The 24,572-nt window shown below is 29.4% G+C and overlaps 2 protein-coding genes and 2 long non-coding RNA genes across 5 annotated transcripts; 1 reads left to right on the top strand and 3 right to left on the bottom strand.

Annotated features, from left to right (window-relative positions):
• The first annotated feature begins 4,565 nt into the window (after positions 1 to 4,565).
• Positions 4,566 to 12,347, top strand: LOC122536628 (circadian clock-controlled protein daywake-like). 2 transcript variants are annotated; one of them, XM_043669119.1, is made up of 4 exons: positions 4,566 to 4,634; positions 4,712 to 4,830; positions 7,758 to 7,989; positions 11,781 to 12,347. In XM_043669119.1, exons 2-4 carry the CDS (start codon positions 4,764 to 4,766, stop codon positions 12,223 to 12,225), a joined length of 744 nt encoding a protein of 247 aa, XP_043525054.1. In that variant the 5' UTR covers positions 4,566 to 4,634; positions 4,712 to 4,763; the 3' UTR covers positions 12,226 to 12,347. The 2 variants fall into 2 exon arrangements, with proteins under 2 accessions (XP_043525054.1, XP_043525053.1); XM_043669118.1 differs by having other exon boundaries at positions 4,569 to 4,830.
• A 1,381-nt stretch (positions 12,348 to 13,728) lies between these two features.
• Positions 13,729 to 18,704, bottom strand: LOC122536623 (circadian clock-controlled protein daywake-like). Its single transcript, XM_043669116.1, has 3 exons — positions 18,551 to 18,704; positions 16,012 to 16,374; positions 13,729 to 14,214 (listed from the first exon to the last, which is right to left on the bottom strand). The coding sequence occupies exons 1-3, from the start codon at positions 18,609 to 18,611 to the stop codon at positions 13,910 to 13,912; spliced, it is 729 nt and encodes a 242-aa protein (XP_043525051.1). The 5' UTR covers positions 18,612 to 18,704; the 3' UTR covers positions 13,729 to 13,909.
• Positions 16,933 to 18,020, bottom strand: LOC122536624. The gene is made up of 2 exons (XR_006308440.1): positions 17,488 to 18,020; positions 16,933 to 17,410 (listed from the first exon to the last, which is right to left on the bottom strand). It is a non-coding gene; the product is annotated as an uncharacterized LOC122536624 (long non-coding RNA).
• Positions 18,705 to 20,355: 1,651 nt separating the features above from the next.
• Positions 20,356 to 22,320, bottom strand: LOC122536625. The gene is made up of 2 exons (XR_006308441.1): positions 21,314 to 22,320; positions 20,356 to 21,020 (listed from the first exon to the last, which is right to left on the bottom strand). It is a non-coding gene; the product is annotated as an uncharacterized LOC122536625 (long non-coding RNA).
• Positions 22,321 to 24,572: the final 2,252 nt, after the last annotated feature.

Raw genomic sequence — 24,572 nt, 5'->3', positions numbered from 1 at the left:
ATGATAAATTTTTGTCTCTTTTCGCTCCATTTCCAAGAATGATGATGGAAAATGAAATTAATTTTATTCTGATATGTATAATATTATTATTAATATAATATATATATAATAATATTACATATATTATAATATTATAATACATTATAATATATTTTAATATATTATAATATTATATATATATAATATGTAATATGATATATTTCTTCTTAATTTCTCCAAAATTAATAATGAATTAATATTTTTTTAAGAAATTAATCTCTTCTATGTTTATTTTTATGGCATTTCCTTGGAAAAAATATTTTACGATTATTAAAATACTTTTCATAAAATACTTTTATTATTAATATTATATAATACTTTTACTTCATATAATACTTTTACTTTTAATATTATTAAAATACTTTTCATAAAATACTTTTACTATTATCTATTTAGTATTATATAATCTGGCTTAAATCTGTTCCCAAAAGCAAATTGAACCTGAATTTATTAAGATACTTCCCTCCTACTTAAATCTTCGCCATTTATTTACAACACATATTTCCCTGAATTAAATAAAAGTGAAAATTCTTAACTGATATCGTTAAGGACAATCTAGGATGAAATTGCAATTAAACATTAGGATTAATGTGAAATTTTCAATTTCACTCTAATTTTATTATTACTCTCTATCGTAGAAATAACAATGAATACCGAATTAAAACAAAAAACTATTACATCAAGTTGAATTAAATATAACAAACTACGTGACAATCTATAGTCATCTACGATCCGACAATACTGCGAAAGTTAAATCAACCTTTGAATCTATTTCATCCCTTGAAATTCAGATCGAACTCGTGAAATTAATTTAATTTTAACCTTTAATCTAAAGGTTAACATTCTCTAATACACCAAGGCATCTCTCATTCTTGCTTAACTCCCGCAATCAAGCAAAGAGATCTTGATATCAAGCCTTATTTACGCTTCGTTGCGGAACATTCGTCGATTTCGTCGAACAGATACACGCTCGCGCACAATCAAAGTGGTCGAATCTGCGACACGTTTCGAGGTGGCGTACGCGATAAAAGCCACGAAGATGTCGCTCGAATCTGATATTCCAAATGCGTAATTGTCTTTCCATCTTCTCGAGCAACTCATCCGTTGGATTTCAAGAAACGTAGGTGAACGAACGGAAAGTCCGGTCTGTACTCGTGATATTCGACGACATCGCCGAAGGACAGGGTCAGGGTACCATTTCTACCTTGACGCGTCAAGGGCTCCTCTTGCAAACATTGGCTCCTTTTCCAAGCATGTTCACTCCACATACGTGTACACGTATAAATACCTGTTCCTCAAAAATATATCTCCATTACTTATTCATTTTTTTGACAACCACTTGTCTTGTCTTCTTCTATCCTTCGACTCCGAAGGCCGTTTTCCATTTCCGTAAATAATATATATATATATTACATACGTGTAATCGAATGCTGGAGGTGTATAATTTTCCGCCACTTATTTAATTATTTTTTGACTTTTGTACTAAAGTACGAAGGGAGAATAATTGCACACTTGTAAGATTAATATAACGATAAGTCTATGTTACAAATTTGTAACATTTCAGAAAAAACAAGGAACTGAAATATTTTAAATATATTTATAATTATTAATATATTAAATAAATATTTTTAGTATATTTATAATTATTAAATATATATAATTGTATTACAAAATATTTATAATTATTAATATATTGAAATATATATAATTATAATATATAAAATAAATATATATATAATTATAATATAAAATATTTATAATTATTAATATGTTAAAATATATATAATAAATATATATAATTATAATATTAAATATTTATAATTATTAATATATTAAAAATATTTCAGTCCCTTGTTCTTTCTAAAATATTACAAATTTGTAATACAGACTTATCGTTATATTAATTATAAATATATATTAATAATATATTATTAAAGGCAATAATATATTGAAATATATGACTAAAGGCAACAATATATTGTATTATATTATTAAAGGCAACAATATATTTACTAAGTTAATGTTATGTAGAGTTTTCGAAAAATTTACATTCGTTTATCAGAGAATTACAAATTATGTTATATCGGATCACATTTGTAACTATAATGTGAGAGCTGGAATTTTTTATTGAAGACAAAAAATGTACCTTGAAATAATTAATTTCCTCATGTTTAATCATTCATTAATTCCGGAACTTCTTGGACGAAAAAAATAATAATTGATATATACGTGTTAGAAAAAAAGCTGCAGTCGCAGTTGTCTAAACGTGTTATTCAAAGATCGCTAATATTGATGCAAATATTTATGACCGTAATTGAGATTTTTTTTTAATGAGATCTATCTAGATCTAAACATTTCCATCGGAATTTGCACACATAAGTTGGAACTTTTCAAATATAAATTAGGGGAGTGCAAAGTAGTGTTTCAGCCGTTGATGATTTTATTAGCGATTATATATATTATGATTGACATTAAGGAAAACTAAATCGCGTTTTCTACCCGACGATCGCAAGCAAGAAAGGAAAAGTTTCAAGAGGAAAATCTCTCACCATGTTTTTCTTGGATCGTCGTCGCGTTCTTCAGAGACGAATCATCACAGTCATCACTCTTCTTCGATTTCTATAGTGCATGATAATGGGAATTAATCGAAGAAACATAAAAACGTAGAATTATTTTTATTCACTCTTTATTCTTCGTTCTTCACTTTAGGCCACGTTAGAATGTTCATTCACATATATGCAAATGAATCGTTCAAATTCTGCGAATAAAATTATCTTTCTCATACAAATGTAAAATTTTGTAAGATCTGAATATGAATTGGTGCATACATTATTTCTCTCAAATAAACATGAAATCATGTTAGAGTTGATTGTTAAATTGCACATATTTGAACGATGCGTCAGCCAATTTCAACAATAATTATAACAGCTGTAGTTACGTTTGATTTGAAAATTTCTCGTAATTTTTAAAATTAACAAGGTTTCTGCAGAGTGGTTAGAGATTCAAGATTCGTCCTAAAATTTAATATACACTAAACAGGCATTGTATAATGTTCGTCGAATTTGAACGTGAATTTTTTTTAATTCTTGAACACGAATATACTTCGCTTAAAATGTTATTTCTTTACTAAAAACTCATTGCACACTTAAGCATCCCAGGTTATGTTGGCATTCCTTTTTAAATAACACGACACGTAAATCACTTTTACGCTGAGTATACATCGTCTTTTACTTCAAACGAAGGTATCAAATATGTTCATTCACTTTTCTAGAATTTCATTTACTTAAATTCAAACGAAGGACAGACTTCGCATGTTATACGAGCAAAGTTCACCGGCGTTTGTTCTTGTAAACTATTTCTCCTGCGGATTCCAGAATTTTCTATTCAAATATGCAAAATCGAGATCGGTTTTAATCAATCGCTTATGTAAAAGCGGAAATGCAAAAATTATTGAAAACTAATTGCTGGATAAGTGATTTACAAAATAAATTTCCATAATACAGCATTGGCTCTAATATCAGTTATCAAACATCGATACAGATTTTTCCGTTGTTTCATTTTTTCATGATCGTCACACGCCTGAGATTGCTTGAGATTGCTTTTTATTATGATAACACATTCACACGTTGCACTATGTATTGTGATTATTATTAATACTATAAGAATTATTAAGAAATTCAATTAAATCAAATATCTTAAAACTAGTATAAATAATAAGCGATTTAACCGTAAATCATTATAATTGTCCAACGATATGAGTCAAGAGTTAATATCATGTCAGTCAATATTAATACTGGAAATAACAATTGTATTGATAATATTAATAATGATAATAATAATATGGATATAATAATAATAAAAATAATATTTAATAATAATAATGATTATTAATAATAGTAATAATAATAATTATAAATAATATAAATAATATTTAATAATAATAATAATGATAATATTAATAATAATAATATGAATATTAATAGTATTGATTCTATGTGCTATGATTCTTGGTGCCATTGGACCATTAACAATCATACATTGACGAACTTGTAAATTCCTCAATTTTAATTTGCAACACCTCAGTTGAATTTTTATTAATATTACAAATATCACTATATAATTATTATTATTGTACCTAGTGTTAAGTCTTCTTACCTAGTGTAATTGAAAGGCACATCTTGTCAATCCGAATTATCAGATCCGAAAGATGCCGAAACAAAAAAAAAAAAAAAAAAAAAAAAAAGAAAAAAAGAAAAATAGAAACACTGATCTCAACAACGTTGATTCAAACATCGAATTAAATTTACGTTGCCAACGAACGTAGCGAAGGTACTGTCGCACGAGCACGTGCATACGCCGACGTAATAAAATAAAATTACCGCGACACGCGTCTCGTCAAGATCACGTGACCAGAATTCGTGATGATTCGAAGCACGTTGATCTGGATGCTCTGGAGCAAGTATCATCGACGAACAACGGCAGGGAATCATTGAGAGAGGGGAGATACTACTAAAAGGACTTGGGGCAAGCCACGTTATTCACTTGTAGGCCGACGATCTGATCATTCGCGCGTGACGAAACAACCCTGTTCCTTGGTTGGCCATTATTCTCTCGTCTCGAGAGAGAATCATTTTCCAGCAGAAGCACTTTGCATCGATACTTCATTTTAGTATATTCGTAAATTTCGTTCGACCTTTAGGAAATTAATCTTCGAGAGGGTGAATATGAAGACGATCGTGGTAATTGGATTGGCCCTGGCGATGTCTGGCGTTGCACTCGCGCGAGATCTGCGTAAGTGATATTTTCGAATTTCAATTTTAATTTTCTGACTGCATATCTTTTCTCCTTCTCTTTTTCTCTTATATTCAACTCGTTGAACGTTTCGCAAATGAGTAAAAGACGAAGGGAGAAATTAAAATTCTTCTTTCCTTTGAAAACTGCTACATCCTTGCTTCTTTGAAAATGATTAAAGAAATTATTACAGTACGCCACGCTGTGGGTAATTTCAAAAATTTGCAAACGAAGATAATTTCTTAAAGTTTGAAATTAAACAGATACATGGTTTCTAGGGTCTGTTTTAAACAGTTAGGTGAAAATTATGGTTTCGAAACGAACGTGTTTTAAATTTTAAGATAACATTTATCTAGAATGAAAGAAAAATCGTTTTCAGGACTGTAACTCTGTCAGTTATTCGAATTGTTCAAAAAATCCTTTCCGTACGAAATTTCGTATTATTATCTACTTGAAAGAGAAAGAAAAAAATTTTTTTTTAGTTTTTTACACCAACAGTAACAGTACACTCCCTTAAACTTTGTTTAATCGTGCAACCTGAGTTTCGAGCAAATTTGAACGTGTGAGTACTTTTATAGTTTACAGTATAACTCATAATATCTAATAATTTATTTAAAAAAGTTTATTGATTAAATTTTAGACTCTGGAATATTTTGTAGAAACGATCAATGATAATGTTTTCCTTATAAAATAAATTATCTACAATGTAGCAAACGAAATTGAAATTAATATATTATTATATTATAAATAAATTAATAAATTAATATACTAATATATTATAAAATAATATATTAATATATTATAAAATATATTATAAAATAATATATTAATATATTACAAAATATATTATAAAATAATATATTAATATATTACAAAATATATTATAAAATAATATATTAATATATTCAGATTAATTAACAAATTAATTAGTAATGAAAATATTCTACCAAACAGTAGATATTTCATCTAAAAAAATATTTCAATACAAATAATTGATGATAATAATCAACTAAATATTAATAGAGTAATATAGTAATAGGAATTGACGTTCGTATTTGTCGAGAATAATTTTCCATTCCAACAAGCTATTTTATTCTCAAAAAGGACGCCGCTTCTAAATTGCGAATCGAAACAAAGAGCAATCTTTCGAATTGACAAAATAATTACAGCAATTGGCCAGTGTATGTGCACATATACCGATGAAACACAATTAATTTTAATGTATTTCAATTTGCTGTACATATAAATAAATACGAATGAATCTCGAAGGCAACAATTTTCATAATTATCCGATGAAGAAGATTTGTTTGTAGAATTTGAACAGAGACAACAAAACTCTGTATTTTGCATTCTACTAAGAATTTAGTAAATTGTTCTATCAAGCACATAAATTTTTGTGACAAGTTAAAAATTACCTCTGGATTAGGTTGATTTAGGACAAATTTGTATGCCTGAGGCGAATTTATATTACACACGCCAGTTATGATTTCATTTATAACGCTCTTCACGCTATTCACTCATTAATTATTTATCGTGAGTTCAAATTTAAAAATAGTATTTGAATAATGTCAAATAATTAGTTGCCAACTTTTATCGAGTGAACACAAGAGTAATCTGTAAAACTCGAATCGGATTAATTGTATAAAAATACTGTGACGCTGATAGTATATATCGCATAATTAGATTCTTTTTTAAATTGCAGTTATTTATCACGTGTAAAAATCGTAGACACTTGTGGAATTTTGTACAAAATTTTCTTTCTCTCTCAAATTCTTTTTTCTTTTTCTTTTTTTTTCTTTTTTCTTGGCAAAAGCTGTAGAATAAAAGTTTCACATATTTCCTAAAGGAAAATTATTCTATATGTGCGATAGAATGGTTCTTTCTTTTTTTGAAATTTCTCTTTAAAACATTTTCATTTTATTTCCTCAAATTGTTGTTCAAATAAAGAGAAGATTATCTCTTCTCAATTATGCAACATAAAAACTGTGATTACATCGCTTCGTGATCTTCTATATTCCATTTGTTCAATACTGTTATGCAAATTTTTTTTATGGATTTTGAAGTGAAGAATTAATAGATTACTTTCGTTATCTTATGCTATAGAACCTATTCACACACGATATTCAATAAGCAGTACATTTGCATATGTATTCCGCTTTTATTTATTTTGTTATTCGTTATTGGAAAATCACTTGAATTTTAATTTCTCTCGTGCCATTTTGCAGCAAACAATAATATATAAACGCGCATAAAGGCACGTTTCAAAGTGGAAAATTACAATAGAGCATAAATTTATATCATGTGTGCAATCGTGTATCTAGTGCTCTTTTCTAATAGTATAAAAAGTGTACGTCAGTATACATTCGAAATTATTTTTATCACAATTATAAAGTGGTAATTAATTGGTCGATTATTTTTATTTATTCATTTATTAAAGTTATTAATATTATTAGATTTAGAATTATACTGTTTACATTAATAATTTAGAATTATGATAGTCATGTTCGACTTACTCGTTCAGGTAGACTAGGGTCAACGAATTTCATACATTTTATCATTTTAATTAATTATAACGAAAAAAGAAACAAACTTATTCTTCTCGTTCTTACTGAAAATCCATTTCCTTCTGCAGCCTTACAGCTTCTCTATTACGAGATATTTCATAAACATTAAATATATTGAATTGTTAAATAACAATTTGAATTATCGAATTTCAATTACATATCAAAATATCATTAAATTAAAAAAATTACAAAGTTGAATGCAAGTATTGAAACGTTCGAAAATGGTAGGCACGCAAGGATTAATGTCAAATATCTTCAGTTTGTAATTGCTGAACTTTGAGAAGTAATTTCTTTTGTTTTCTTTTATAAAAGAACTTTGACGTGATCTAACCTTTCTTCTTTCCCTTTGTCGACTGCGTGCAGCTGAGTTTATTCACGTTTGCAAGAAGAACGAGCCGAACCTTTCTGAATGCATAAAATCAAGCATAATCAACATGAAACCGCAGTTGAAGACTGGAGTGCCAGATTATAAAATACCTTCTCTGGAGCCATTGCTGTTGAAGGAATTAACAGCTACAGCAGGAGGGAACCTGAAGTTGAAGATAACGAACGCTATCATTCACGGTTCCAGTGATTTCTCATTGACGAAGCTGAAGTGAGTAGACAAATTCAAGATTACTTAGAAGCGTGGAATAAACTTAATTATCCAAAGGAGACTCGAAATCTATGTTAAGCAAACTAGGATACATTCTGTCCCATTCTAATAATCTGAGAATAGTTCCATTCTAATAATCTGAATATTAAAATTGATAGTTTAAACATTGAAATAAAAATATTTCAAGGAAAGAAATAAAAAGAAATGATAGGTAAACGATTGGTTAAAGAGGAAAATAATGATAATAATAATTGTAATTGGAGTTACATCTACGAGATTAAATATTAATGTTTACGTTCGCTTCGTGATTTTTGTGTTATTTTCGAAAAGACTGGATTGTACTGTTCAAATAATATCAACTCCCGTGGACCTTGTCAATCCTGAGAAAATTTTTGTTGAATACAGTTCTCGAACTCTTTGGCGAAATTTGATCACGCACTAATGATTACGAGATTTCAAGTCGTTGCAAAAAATTGTTTTTGAAAAGGTTGCTAAAATTTTGAATGCTTGAACGTATAATACACGTTTCAATTCACGTTTTTAGGTACATCAATTTTTGATCAATGTAAAATTAATTTTTTTTACTAATCTTGTAAAATAAATTTGACTTTAAGTAGAATTTATCGTTAAAATTGCTTCAAGAAGCTCAATCAATTCTTTTATATTTCTAATAAATCATGATAAATCAAACGAAAAGAATTTCTACTTGAATCGCGTTTTCCCTTTTGTATTCATAAAAATAAGTCTCCACAGATATTTATTCATAAATAAATTTCCATAAATGTCCGCGCTATCGTATTTCGATTTCTGAATGTTTGATTAATTAATTATGTTGCAAAGGGGACGAGGACTCAGCACAACATCTGAAGACTTTATTATAATATCATAATAAATTATCGTAAAATTAAACGTACGCAAGTATATACTTTTTCTCATTTAAAAATGTAACGTGAAATTCCTTGCCGACGAAGTTTCTTTATTTTTGCAATTCTAATAAATCAAGTCAATTTCTCATTATGAAATTCAATGCTCCTAGAATTATGTAAAGACACGATGCTGATTAATAACGCGGCATCGTTAAATATTTGTAATAAGAAATTGGTTGACTCAGAAGAAATGCCAAGCTTCTGCATCATTACTACATTACGTCTACGTTGTAATCGTGATTATAAACGATGCATCTACGTAACAGCAAAAATATCGTCGTCTCTAGACCTTACGATGTGTGTCACTGATTCAATCATTTCTCTCCTATTTTTTCTTTCGTTTGAAAATTTGCGAAATCTCAACGTGCATGACTAAGAACGTAAATATTAAAAAAACAAATAAGAAAACAGTAATCATTGTGTATTTTAGAGAAAAATACATTTATGCGTTAAACATTGGAATAACAGAGAATTTTGATACGCTCTAAGAAAAAACTGAATGACTGAAAGAAAATTCAACATTATACCTTATACATTTAATTAATACTGTGTTAAATTTTAAGCGGACGCTGTTGATGAGTAGTTTCACAATTGCAGTCTGCAATTACGAGCTTGGAGAAAATTTTACAAAATTTACAACTTTTACACTCAATTCCTCTTAGAAGATTCTAATCTAAAAATGTCGTCCGAGGTTATCAAAGCTTATTTATTACGTAAATAATTGTATTGTTGCGAAATTCAATTTTCCTCGCTGTCACTTCAGCTTAATTGTTTGAGACGAATTTCTGCGAATATGAAGGAGGATTGCGTCACGGGTCTTATAAAACAAAGCCCGGGCCCGTCATTATGTCAAATTAAGCGGCTAATGACACGTGTTACGAGCACGGTGATGAACGATGAACGACCTGCCTTGAAATGACATTCGGAAATGAAGACATTGTCTAGCGTGTGCAAATAGTTAAGGGTACTCGTGAAAGTGTAATTGAATCCGAGGAGAGACGAGTTAATACCGAATGATAGAATGAATTAAGATAATCGATTCTGTTTCTCAGAACTTGTAGAAATTAATCACTGACTGAAGGATAAATTTTTCCAAGTGAATTACAACAGCGAGTTCTATATTTTCTTTAGAACTAAAATTGTTCAATTTGTTTCACAGCAATATAGAAAAAAAAAAAAAAAAGATTTATCCTTCAGAATTATTATCGGAATATTGAAATATTCCGATGAAAGTTGAGTATCAATTTACCTAACAAGGATATAAAGAAATGAACACTGTCAAAAATAAGAGAAATTTTGAACGATTCACTCTTTCAGAATTAGGTTTATTCAATTAGACATTGACAACAATTAACAATGGGAAAGTTCAGTGAAACATAAATCGTCGTGATTGAACGTACAATTCTACATGTTTTCGTTTTAGTAATTAATGATCAACGTGACATTAACTACAGGATTATTAAGATTATTAATGACAGTTCGCTAAGAGTATTCCACTACGAGTATATTTCGTTATTTTATTGTACCAAAAGGTCGATTAATTTTCTTTCGCATTCTTCGGTTTTCATTCCTCGACTAGACTTTTTTTTTTTTTTTTTTGTTTTCAACAACCTCCTTTAACATTTACTTTTCTTTGAAATATTTTTATACTCGATACGTTCTGGACGACCATTCACTTTGTCGGGAAACCACGCGAAATAAATGCAATTTTTCACTCGTGAAGCAGAAGAAATTACGTTGATTTCTGACCGAGTGACTCATAAATAAATAATAAAATGAGGAGATCCTCCTCTTTGTATTCCGCGCGTACGCGAATGGCCGTGACACGAACTCGTCTCTGGCAGTTGCGAATAATTTGTATGACCAACGTGACACGGGAATTGCAAAAAGAAGATGAAACCCCAATGGAACGGAAACGCTGAATGTCAATGACGCATGATCCATTGATCAAATGATCTTTGCTCGTACCAAACAAAAACGACGATTTAAATGTAACGGTGTATCGAATCACACGGTTTTACATGACAAATTTAGATAATTGTGAATTTTAGTATTGAAAGATTATTTCATAACAGTTTCAGGGCCGTCGAACAGATTTAATGGTCATTAAATTAACTTCTTGTTAATTTCTTTTGAAATCAAAAAGATTATTCAATAATTAAATAATTATTGAACAATTTACCTTGTTAAATATTAGAATTTTTGACAAAACTCTGCGTTTCATACGAGACGAAACACTCTTCAGAGTAATAATTCTCCCTTTATACAATTGAGAAAGTTCATCAACTTGACTTTAACTTCCGAGAGGGATTTTCAAAATTCATGTCGTTTTAAATTATAAATATAACTTAAATAGTAACAGCTTGCTGTAATAAGTATCGATATTTTAATTATTAAAATTAATAGGATGATCCAAAGTCCAGGATGGTAGTGTATGAGCATTACACTAATATTAACATGTTAATACTTTACATAACATATTACACGTAAAATATTATACTAATATATTAATACTTTACATAACATATTACACGTAAAATATTATACTAACATAATATTAATATTTTACATAACATATTACGTGTAAAATATTATATTAATATATTAATATTATACCAATATATTAATATTTTACATGACATATTGCACGTAAAATATTATACTAACATATATTAATATTTTATGCAACATATATGTGAAATATTATATTAACATATTAATATTTTACATAACATATTACATGTGAAATATTACATTAACATATTAATATTTTACATAACATATTACATGTGAAATATTATATTAACGTATTAATATTTCACATAACATGTTATATGTGAAATATAAAATGTACGTTTTTCACAGAGCCAGTTTGGAAACATTGACCTTCACAGTCGATGTGGATCTCCCACATCTTTCCATCAGTGGCAACTACGACATCAATGGACGAATAATTCTCCTTCATATACGGGGCAATGGCCCGATGCAAGGTAACTTCACAAACTGCAAGGCAGTCGTGAAGTTACAAATGAAGGAATTCAAGAAGGAAGACGGCGAAAGTTACCTAAAAGTAGCCGAGCTTAAGACGAAGATACTCGTCGTACAAGACGGCGCTCTGCGTCTGCAAAACCTCTTCGACGGTGATCCAGTTCTCGGCGACGCGGTCAACAGCGCCATCAACAGCAACTTCAACGGTTTCGTCACTGAAATCAAACCAGCTGTCGAGAACGCCATCTCGAAAGCGTTCATAGACATTGCAAACGGTATTTTACAACAGTTTCCGTACAAAATGCTCTTCCCAGAGTCGTAAACACAGTCGAGAAATATCGTAGATGATAAATTCAAGCATCGAGAACAGCTGTAACATCGTCTCGCTCAACTTTGAGAGATTCTTCTGTTTTAAGTACGTCGTTGAGAAACGAAGATTACGATCTGGCATTACGATTTCTTTTCTTTTCTTCTTCTTTTGCCCCCTCGAAGGTTTGAGATCTGAAAAGACTATGATCTGGAATTATGATTTTTCTTTTTTTTCTCTCTTTGCTTGGAAGTTTGTGGTAGATTGTGAATTTTTATGCGTTTGCTGGGAATTTACAAATACACAAATATGACATACGGAGAATGTATGAAATATATTTGTATTAATATCTGAGTAGATAATATCCTATAAATATCGAAAGTATTGTAGAAATAAATCTTTTTTTATAAATCTGTAAATTTGTAAATTTTTTATAAATCTGGTATTATAAATCTGTAACATTTATTACACATAATATGCAAAGTATACAAACTGTTATGTTTTAATTTCGACGTAGATGCAGTTGCGTAGGAAAAATTACGAATTTGCATAAATATCCACAGTCTGTTAAAGAAACGCAAGGGATGGATAATTGTGAAATTTTTACAATAAAATATAACTGACTGAATTTCGTTGACTATGATACTTCACTGTGACTATGATACTTTACTATTTACAAATAGCGATGTTAATTCCTCAGTTCTCGTTGATTTATTTCTCTTTAGCTTGCATTTTTCCTTCGTATTCATATCACGCATACATTCGCAATATCACAAACCTTCAGTGGCCATTCTTCGATATTTGAAGATCGTTATTCTTTGACAAATTGTTAGCAAAAGAAAGTAGTATTGTTGTTTAAGGAGGCAATGCATCGAATTGATCACGTATAATAATTTTTTGGATAATACATAAAATTCCGTCTTGCTAAAATAAAAGTACAGCTCTAATGCTATTTTGCAGAATTTATTACCAGCATATATATAATATGATTTTCAAAATGTACATTTCACATTGGAAAACATATCGCTCAAATATATTGTATTCTAGAAGATAGATGTTGTCCGACTTATTTCATAATTAAGAATATTAACAAATACTGAGTAATTGATATTTAATTGATAATTGAACATTAATTCCCGCCGTAGAAATCAAGAAATTTTCTTTCAACAAATTTTTACATTATGTTCCGTCAAGTTTTGCATTCGATATCTACGTTGAATTTAATTTCCTTTTCACAAATTTTACACTGTTTCATGTGAAATTTTAAACTCAACGTGAATTACGTTTAACATTGTTAACAACAACAACAACAACAACATATTCTTAATATATGAATAAAAAAAAAAGAAACGACAAAAAAAGAGCGACAAAGTATACAATATACATTCAAGGATGATTCGAAAATTTCTACATCCATTTTTAGATTTTCTCTTCTTGAACATTATTTTCTGAAAATTCAGATCTTCTAAAGCAACGACGAATCTCGACGAATGGGAAATTGAAATTGGGAACATGATCTTGAGAACGAGTGTTCTTTATTCCACAGTATTATGTACAAACTTTTCTCTCCCACCCTCCTTGCACTTTCGTCTCTCTAATACACAAAGTTTGATTCAGTTCAGTTCGGTGTTTAGTCTGTAGTTTCCCTTTCATCTCCTTTCCCGGTGATTGGCAAATCCGATCGCTTAACTTGTCTGGTTTACTCCCGATCGGGTAACATCTCGTCGTACGTGAAATGCTTGGTCAAGTTGTTAATTATTTCAAGACACTTCTTCGAAGTGGCCTTCTCTAAGTTCCCTATGCTTGCGTCCAACAATTCCTTCTTATTGTGTTGTATTGTTTGCTCGATCGCCTCCTGCAGGGTTTTGTCAAAGCTGTGCCCGTGGAATTCTACGTCGAAGTCCGTGACAATCAATTTTATGCTCATTGACGAGTAGTAGTGATATCGTTTGTCACCACGTTTGGTCACCACGTACGTCAGGACTATGTGAGCATTCGCGTTCCCTGCAAAATGAATTAATATTCCGTTCGTTGAGTGAAAAGGGCAAATTTCGTCAATCGGCAAAACCGCAAAATTCTTCTGGTGGTGAAGATGAAATGAAATGGTATTTTTCTAACTTTGCCCTCCCTCTGTTTAACGTTACGTTAACTTCTGAAGGAAAACTCTACAATCTATTCTGTGTAGTGACACAGTTGATGCATCAACTGCACAAAACTATGTGCGTTTCATTGTTAATTCGATTTCGGCTCAGATGGCTACAGATTTACATGTTACACGGGTATACACGTGCATTAAAATATATAATGTATATATTTGTTTATAAATATATTATAAATGTATATATAAACATGATATATATTTATAAATATTTATAAATATAATATATATATTTGTTTATAATATAACTATAATATAATATATAAATATATATATATATTAATAAATATTATAAATAAATATAATATATATTTATTTATATTAATATTATAAATATAATATATATATATATATTAATAAATATTAATATAAATAAATATAATATACATATTTGTTTATAATGTATAATACAATTAACGCATTTAAGTCTCACACGTGCATTAATATATAATAATAATATAATATATATTTTATATATATTATATTATTATATTTATATTATATATAATATATATATTTATTTATAAATATACAATGAAATTATATTGACACATTCAAGTTTTGTTTCATATCATTTTATTGACATAAAAATGGAATTATATTAACGCATTCAAGTTTCACACGTGCTAATTATTTTATTATTATTTTATTTAAAATAATTATTTTTCAGGTGCTAATTATTTTTATTTATAAGCTATTTATGCTAAATTTATATATTTATATTATGTATATAATATATTATATTATTATATTTATATTATATATATATATATATATATATATATATATTTATTTATAAAAATATAATGGAATTATATTGACACATTCAAGTTTTACTTCGTATCATTATTAACGTAAAGGAAAGACGGACTGCACGATTACACATATATTAACCGAAAATTATATCATTGCTTTCGGAAATCACGTGTTAAATGTTATTATACTCTTGGAACATTATTATTTAGAAAACTTTCTTGGGAATTGCCTCGATTTATGACACGGTCGGGGTTTCACACTATTTTTGAAGAAAACACCCAGCAAGCAAGAGTACTTCGTGGTTTCCAAAAATATTTAAACGAAGTGCGCTCCGACCGAGTTGACAAACATAACGTTTGAAAACATAACCATCGAAGTCGATCGGTAAAGAAACGAGAGAATCTTTCTCGATTTTCTCGCGGCTCGGAAGAAACAGTTCGCTTACCGGCAAGAAATCGTTTGACCTACAATCGATATAAATCGCATACAGAGGCATTCTACGAGAGTAACGTGGCGTTCAAGCAGAAGGAGCAGCGTTCCTCCACGGATTCATGTACATATTTCATCTGTGTCGTTAGTTGGCACGCAGTGAGCGTCAAGTCTGCTATCTGCTAGCGCGTGAACGATTGCAATAATTTCTGGCAAACCTCGAAAACTCGAGCGTGGTGCACATTTCACGTGGTGTATCGGATATAGTGTATAGGAATCGGTATCGGTTCGAAACTTAAAAAAAGAAGAATAAAAAGAAAAAGAAAATGGAAAAAGACAAGGTTTGTTGTCATTCTTCGAAATATCATTCTAACATTTTTCTAACTTTTCTCATCGTCTATAGATGAGGACGAATATAATGATATCTAACGATATTGTGATATATTAATTCAACTTACTTGCAGTGAGCAGAACGTTTCCTGTTTCCTCTATCGGGAACAAGATCCGAGCGGTGACATTGAAAACAGAGTTTAACGACAGTTCATCAAATGTTATATTTATGTCTGTCCTTTGCTTCTCAACGTCCAGGTGAAAGAAATTTATGTGGTAATTGCTCAGCCCTTTCAGCTTCACGTCCGAACCGACCGCCTTGAAATTCGGCAAGTCCGTAAGCACGAATGTTCCAATGTTCAATGGATCAGCTGGCGGGAGATCCAACTCCGGAATTCCGTGCTGCAGCTTCTCAGTCACAGTAATCACGCTGTTGATGATGCATTTGTCGAGATTCGGATTTCTGAGTCCGCATACGGGTATGTAAGAAGCTGGCAAACAGGTATAATGGATTTGACAATTAATAATCGATAAATAATAATAAGTTCGTAATGACGTAGATTTGCAGCAAACTTTTTCTTTTTCTTTTCTTTTCTCTTTTTTTTTTTTTTTTTTGTTGGAATATTTTAGTGTTTCGAGTTGTTCCAACGATAGCAAACTTTTTACTTCTTTCGTTGAACGTTTCAGATTTCGAAGCTACTCTGGTTACATAATTTATAAACAGTCTAGAATTGCGTACAATTTCTTCTTCCACGTTCCAGGAGAAGGCTTTCAAAATTACTCTGATACGCAATAATCGATTTATAGATATCGTTATATTTATTTTGTGCAAAGTTTTTCATATTTGACATATTCTATTATATTCTTTATCACACATATTATTATAATATATTTATTTAAATACTTATACATAACGTACATATTGTTGTAAATTATTTTAGTAATACCACGTGTTATAATAATCGTTGGAGAAACACATTTATAAATATTGTCATTACGTTTTTACTAATCTACGTTGTTATGTAACATGTCTCTTAATATTTACTATATTCTATCGATGATTGTTGTCATTTATTGTTCTCTAAATTCCACGTGCAATCAGACTCTTCGACTTTCTAGCTTTTGAATAGCAGTCAATCATTTGATAAGTTTTTTGAAAAATTGGCTCCGACATATTTATTCATTAATGAATACATATATATATACGTCGTGGTAATTTTCTTGTCTAATGATGTTATGATAATCCATTTTTTTTTTTTGTATTTCATAAACTGCATTAAGAAACGTATTTTCTGTTACGTAAGGCTATTTAATGGATGCCATTTAATGGATTGGGATAGTGATTCCTTGAATCTACCTTGCATTTCAAATACCATTCGAAACAACTTCCTAATAGATGATAATACTGGATTAGCTTTATTAGCTTTTTTGCAAGTTGCTGCACAGAGTTACCACTTGTTTTGATCTAATTTATGCTAACGCGTACGAGTAAACAACGTTTATCGAAATTGTCCTTGTCGTTCTTATCTAGATACATATAACAAGATAAAATGAATATGCATCAACTTGCTTTTCTAAAGAATGCTACAGCATCGATGACTTACCGTTCCAAAGAACTCAAAGATAACATGAAGAAGAAATCAGTCGTGCACAGACTGGAAACGCATAATGTTAGTATCTCTCGATTTTCAAAATTTTGTTGCAAGAAGATGAAACTTGTAACCAGAGTCGTCAAATTCATCAAGAAAGTCTGAGAGCAGTATTTGAAATTTATTGCTAAAAACTTTATATCACTAAAAATTGTATTGTTAAAAATTACAATACCTACTATCTTAATCTTAATTAATTTAGTATCTAATGAAATTCAGGAATTGCACAAACCGACTAAAGTGAAAGATTTAAACACTAGATATGTTAAATACATAGTATTTAATAAATAGTATTTTTTTGTATGCTGCTTAACTTTTTATATAACAGATGATCAAATATACATATATACACTATGTAGTATGCATTTTTATCAAAGATTATCGTAGGACGCATTGAAATTTGACGAACGATTTTTGGTGAATGCATTCATTTCCGAAGAATCATTATATTAACACTCACTTGTGATTTTCTAAATTTCACGTTTAAAAAAAATCTTATTATTATTAAATTATTATTATAATTATTTATAATTATTAATACATTGTTCTTTTTCTAAAATTTCTTAAAGTTTAAACATTAGGCATTTCATCACTTTATTCTTTTCATCATAATTTCTTAAATTTTAATTGTAAGAGACGTTTTCATATTTGTTTGCTTGTACTTTTATAAACATTATAGTTTTTTTTCGACTTCAGGTTCAAGAAAAGTATAGGACATTATTTATTGTATAAGAGAACTTAATATAAATTATTATCAATTTATTAACACGTTTCTTTTTATAATCCTCATTTCTCAAATGTTCAACTCCGGTATGACAAATATCACGATTATCGTAACGTCAAATGTTATAATTAACCAATTTTTGAAATTCTCACATCTCCTTCTTCTTTCATCTCTAAATTTCTCGTTTACATAAATTTAAAATATTATTTAACTTCCATGTTTAACGAAGAGCCTAAGTGCATTATTTCGTAAAGAAAGGAAAAGAAGAAGAAAGAGGAACGAAAATTTACTTACGAATTTGAGCTACTGCGAATCCGACAATGGCCGCAAGAAAGAGGAACAACCGAAAGAACATCTCTCTGCGTTAATCTTTCGAAAAGCAAGAAACTGATTACTGATCTTCTCTTTCGTATTTAAATGACACTGATCAACGCGCGCCGGTGACACTTACTTTTATAGCTTCAGCGAATATATTAAATCAGGAATAATGTTACATCACCGGATAGATTATGGTCATGGTAGTAATATATAAGTTTACTCTGTCAATTAATTCTCCTCAATTAGAGAATTCTATTTTGAAGAAGTGCTGATTAATATTAATTTGCAGCTTCTCTCTTCGTCCTTTGTCATTCTCTTCTTCCCTAATCTTTGTTTCGTTGTGAGCGACACCTTCGGACTTCTTTTTTTTCTCTTATACTTCTGTTCGATCGCTTTGAAAGAAACGTTTGACAAATTCGTTCGTCAGGAATAATATAATTAAAACAGAAATTCTCAACTCCAAATTCTAAGGAACAATCGAATTTAAGAATAAATTTAAATTCATTAAATTGAAATTAATTTTTTTATCGCAAAGCGATAAAAAGTCCCTTTCGATAGTTCTATGATGAGTTCAGCGTCATGCTTCACAATGAGAATTCAATAAATAAATTACGTGAATTACGTATCTGTTACAAATATGTTACTTTTTCGAAGTATAAAACTTTTTCTCTCACCTTGGGGTCATAATCTTCCTCGTGTAATTTATTCACTACGTAACATTAGCTACGTAATATAAATGTACATACAGTCAATCATAGAGGTTCACATGTCAAATTTGAAACACTTAAATTAGACATGATGGGAAAATAAGTGTTTCGAACTATAATTTTGCAGGCTTTGATTAATTAGTTACTTTCAATCAGATCAGACAAAAATCTATGTATAATTATTTCACGTACAATAAAGTGAATAAAACCTTATCCTGGTCATATTTATAATAATAAGAGCACATTCTTTATAATAAATAATATTCTCCCGTTGACACATTCGTTTCTCCAGTCTATTCCTTTTTTTTCTTTATTTCTTTCTTTTTGCATAGTAAATAATTTCAAGTGGCGTTGCCATTAAGAATTAACCAACAAATAAATAAATTGTATAACACTAACTGATAGATAAATTAATACCTATGAAATATTAGGAACCTTCGTTTTTCCTTAAACGTTGAAAATTCGTAGAAATATACAGGCTAACTGTGTATAATCACATAGGTAATGCATACAACTATGAAAATCTGTTTTGAGTACAGTATTGACGAAATCAATCGTTTTTATATCATTATTTCGAATTTTGTTGAAAATGTTTCCACAGTCTTAATTACTACTGTAATTTAATTCATTTCTTAATACTACTGTAATTTATATAAAAGAACAGAAGAGAAAATCCAAAATTTCTTTAATTACAGATGAGTGTAACAAGTATGTATTTACTATACAATATTTATTACTTTTACTGCACTTATTACTCTTTCTTTCTTACTTATTAGTAATTATTAGAATTCCTCATTGATTTCAATGATAAGATACAATAATTTTGACTAACTCCTCCCTTCGTGTGTTTCAGTTTTCGAGATATCTCACAAAAAATACTTTTAACACTTTTCAGTTAGATTTTTTAGCTTCTGGCCAGGTTTAAATTACCTTTGGATTATGTTTCCTTCTTTCTTTACTTTTTAAATTCCTAAGGAAAGGAACTTTCTCCAAGAAGAATCATTCATTTCTTTGAATCATTCGGCGAATGTCGTCGATCGGATTGAATATCAACCTCAAACTTGGTTATTATTATAAACTTTCATCATTATCTTTTTTTTTTTTTTGTTCTCAGATTGACGTACAACGTAATTATACCTTCAGCTTAACTTCGATCTACATCAGAACTTCAAAAAAATACGTAGAACTAAACAAATTTTTTACGAATATCTCTGAAACCGATGGCCATTTAAATAACACATTTCAAGCTCGCTGGATGAGAAATTTCACATTCCTAATAATTAAAACAATGACACTTTCGAGATAAGAATTTTATAATAAAAAAGTAAAAAAAGCTACAAGTGGACAAGAAGAAATAAGATTGTTATTCGTCAGATATAAAATACGTTGTTGTAATTATTTTCTTTTTTTTTTTTTCGATGACTGTCGAGACATGTTTTTGTTCATTTTTATGTTCTTTTCCATATTACATGTAATACTTTTTTCTTGCGTTATCGATATCATGCAAAAAACTGGAAATAAGTGAAGAAAAACGTTAGTGATCAAGCACATGGAAAATTCTTACTTCATATCACTATTTTTCGTTTTTATTCCGTATTACACGTTAAATCATTCGATATTTCGATATTCCGTCGCTCTGTTATTATTCTTGTAATGTAACGCAGAGAATTACAAGCGCAGGAGAAACAGATCGTTAACAGTCAGACATATTTCAGATTCGCTGGATACGACACACCACTCTAAAATACATTTTTTCACAGTGGTTATTTGATTCAATTACTATTGCATATTTCTTATAAATTTAACGCTAGAACTACCGACGACCAAAGCATAATATTTGTGAAATTAATATGTAATGAAAGTAGAAATTAATAATACACAAATATAAAGAACACAAACTTTTGTTAATATATTTTATTAAAAATCACTCGAGCATCTAAAAATACGCTGTCATAAATGGATAAAAAATTAATAATTCCACAGAAAATTATAAATTGGTCATTTTGACCACTTTGAAAGTTAATGTACTTACATATTATTACATATTTAAATTATTCTCCACCGATGAAACGTACAATTGTATTTGCGTAACGACACATACCTTGAGTACGTAACTTCCGCTATAAATTACAAACACGATCCAAGTATCTTAAAAACTCTATCTGGTAACGTAAAAAGTTGGTCAATTATCATAGATGAACGTCGACACACCCATAATCTCGGAAATAATCACGGCACAAACACAAACAGTCTCAAGCAGAATGATGAATTGAAAACCCAAAGTCTGCTCCGTAAGAAAACACCTAGTGAGAGGTATCGAGGTTTTCTAGTGAGGAGATACTCACTCAAAAAAACAAAAAAAGAAAAAGAAAGAAAATAACAAAAAGAAGGAGAAGAAGGAAGCTAGATAAAAGGCAATTGATAACGAAACATTGTAAAATGAGAAAGCTAGGAAGGCTAATGATATGATAGGTGGCTACTACAATATGCAACATTCTTCCATGAACTGTCGATTCACGATGATTAAGAATCACGTTTCGAGGCAAGTGACTACGTATGCTCGCATATTTTGTCACGGATCGCAGGTTCTTGGAATTAATTGGCTTTTGCAACGCCGTCGCTTAACAACTCCGTCTATTAAATCGTGAAAAATCGTAAAATCTCTTTCCTTCACGCAATTCGATCACGCTCGATGACGGAAGAACGACTTCGCTTAATAAAAAGATCAAACATCAGCGAATCGCGGCAACCGCTTTTTTACGAGCCGATTATTATCGTTCCAATTGATCACCACCGTTTGTAACGATCGATTGCGAAAGTGGACATCGTTTTGCAAAATTTACTTGCTCGATCGCGATTAGTGCTCAGACATTGACGGCTAGCTAATTAAATAACGATAATTACCCGACAACTGTGTGAACATTCTGGCGTCAAATATAATTGGTTCGATCAGGTTTTAAGATGAGATAGAATACATTTGCAACATTTTGTTGTATGCGTTTCTGTGTTTTTGTACGTATACGTATTTATGGATGATGATACGAATATGTAATTATATATAATTTTGTATTTTTATGAAATATACATTATTTTATATACAGTATTTTAATTAAATATACTTATATATATATATATATGTATAATTATTCATATATAAATATATAAAATAATTTATAATATATATAAATATATATAAAATATATAATAATTATAAATATATATAAAATAATTTATAACATATATAAAATATATAATAATTATAAATATATATAAATATATATAAAATATATAATAATTATAAATATATATAAAATAATTTATAATATATATAAATAATTTATAACGCATTTTTATGAATAGAAATTAGTGTGACAAATATTGTAATAAATAGTTTGAATATTTTACGTGTTTTATAGAAATTCATCACGTGTTGAATGTTACGAATAATCTATTTTGAATATTTCTGTACAGCGTGCATGCATCACTCGATTTTTTGGTTGCAAATCAAACGTTTGTGGATTTGATGAATTCAGTTTTTTAGTTTGGTAAATTTTCCGATCAAAAGAATGAGATTGGATGGAAATCTTTTTCTGTTAGTTTCAAGAGGAAAAAGTATATACTTTGAACTTCTGATTTGACGTCTGAGTTCCGCGGGTAGATTTAAATTCAAATTTTTCTCAGTTCAATGGATCTTTGACGGATTAAAAGGCGAAATTAATTGAAAATCGAACGTAGTCACAAGTCGAGTTCCAAATATTCGAGCATAAAATACATATTGAGATCAAAAGAATTGGATTGATCTTTACACTTTCCCAAAAATAAAATTTATTTCAATGATACTACACTTTATTTACGTATATTACGATTTTCTCATTCTTCATTCGAATAACCGGAATGAACAAGTGTTTTCTCTTCCATCTGGTTAAATGAACTTCTAGAATTTATCTTCTACGGTAAAATAACGACCTTCGGTAAAAAATCACGATCTTCCTTAAAAAATTAATAATGTACATATTATTGTTAAAATTAATTAATGTAACATAATTTACATTGATAATCGATTCTCATAAATCCATTTTCAGCGTTCTCATTTATCTTTTATACCTTTTTTACTACCTTTCACCTGATTATTCTTCTAGTTTCTCGTTAATCTGCTATGTTCCTAGATGTAGTGCTTGAAAAAGTTTGTCATTATCCCTGCAACATTTTCTTCGTTACAAAAAAAAAACTACGTAACCAGCTTAACCTAACCCTTAAATTAAACTGTGACGTAACGTTTGCCATGATTTACGACTGTTTACAAGTTTTTACTCAGTTCGTCAATTTCACTCGCATAACATTCCCAGTTTTTTTGCAACGAACGCGTACAACACTAGTAGCTGTAACTAACATTCTTCAGGGTCTCATATTTATAGTTACGCAAGTCATATTTATTCTTAATGTAAAGTTAAATGTAATAGTAGCGTGAAGTTTCCGCGTTTCAAATGATTTGCATTGTTAATTTCCGTTGTTTTTATTTTAATGTCCTTCTATTCGATAATTCAATAACCCTGTTTCAATAGCGTTCCATTTTGATTATTCAATCACGCCAATTACTTTATTTTTATCCATTGTCAATTACGAACGTAGCTTCTGAGAGAAAAGATTGAATTAATTACACGCAGCAAATTAGTTTGGATTTTTTTTTATTTGTTAAATTAACGTAGCATACTTTCATTACTTGTGATAGTCTTCCTCAATCCTTAAATCTCCTCTCTACTACTTTTAAATATTTTAACTTTTTGGCATCCACATCTGAAAAACATCAACTGTCATTTCTTTTCAAATCATCTTTAAGTTTCCTTTAAAATTTATTGTTTACACATTCCACAAAATATTCTGATCTTAATTCAGACATTTCGAACGCACTTCTACTCAGAAACGATTTTTTCAAATAATCCATCCCTTTCGTTTTTTCAAAAAATTCAAACGCACGAAAATTTGTCAAAATGATGTTTCAAAATATTTAAAGACGCCGATTCTCATTCTTCTTTAAATCCATTCGTAAATCCTGCAAAATCTTTAACTCCTTCTTCAAATTTTTTCAACTTCATCACTTTTTTCAAATTCTAAATCACCCCCCTCATTTGTTTTAATCAATGTCTGATCCAATTGACATAATACAAATGCTGAAATAAATACTAAATTATGCTAATAACTTTTTTCTATACACGTTGAGATGCATATTCACAAAAATATTTTTCACACTTTTTAGTGACTTTAGTAGCTTGGTAGTTTTAGATGATTGACAA

The sequence above is a fragment of the Frieseomelitta varia genome, unplaced genomic scaffold (genome assembly GCF_011392965.1).
Source record: "Frieseomelitta varia isolate USP_RPSP 00005682 unplaced genomic scaffold, Fvar_1.2 scaffold_857, whole genome shotgun sequence".
NCBI classification, from domain to species: Eukaryota; Metazoa; Arthropoda; class Insecta; order Hymenoptera; family Apidae; genus Frieseomelitta; species Frieseomelitta varia.
Note: the sequence above shows the minus strand (reverse complement) of the source record. Positions and strands in the feature narration are given on the sequence as shown.

What these genes read in the sequence shown, in the direction of transcription:
- LOC122536628 (XM_043669119.1), top strand. Translation starts at nt 4,764, where the DNA reads ATGAAGACGATCGTGGTAATTGGATTGGCCCTGGCGATGTCTGGCGTT. An exon ending in TGCACTCGCGCGAGATCTGC is followed by an intron (nt 4,831 to 7,757) that starts GTAAGTGATATT and finishes GACTGCGTGCAG; the next exon opens with CTGAGTTTATTCACGTTTGC. An exon ending in TTCTCATTGACGAAGCTGAA is followed by an intron (nt 7,990 to 11,780) that starts GTGAGTAGACAA and finishes CGTTTTTCACAG; the next exon opens with AGCCAGTTTGGAAACATTGA.
- LOC122536623 (XM_043669116.1), bottom strand. Translation starts at nt 18,611, where the DNA reads ATGTTCTTTCGGTTGTTCCTCTTTCTTGCGGCCATTGTCGGATTCGCA. An exon ending in ATTCGCAGTAGCTCAAATTC is followed by an intron (nt 16,375 to 18,550) that starts GTAAGTAAATTT and finishes CCTGTTTGCCAG; the next exon opens with CTTCTTACATACCCGTATGC. An exon ending in AAACGTTCTGCTCACTGCAA is followed by an intron (nt 14,215 to 16,011) that starts GTAAGTTGAATT and finishes TTCATTTTGCAG; the next exon opens with GGAACGCGAATGCTCACATA.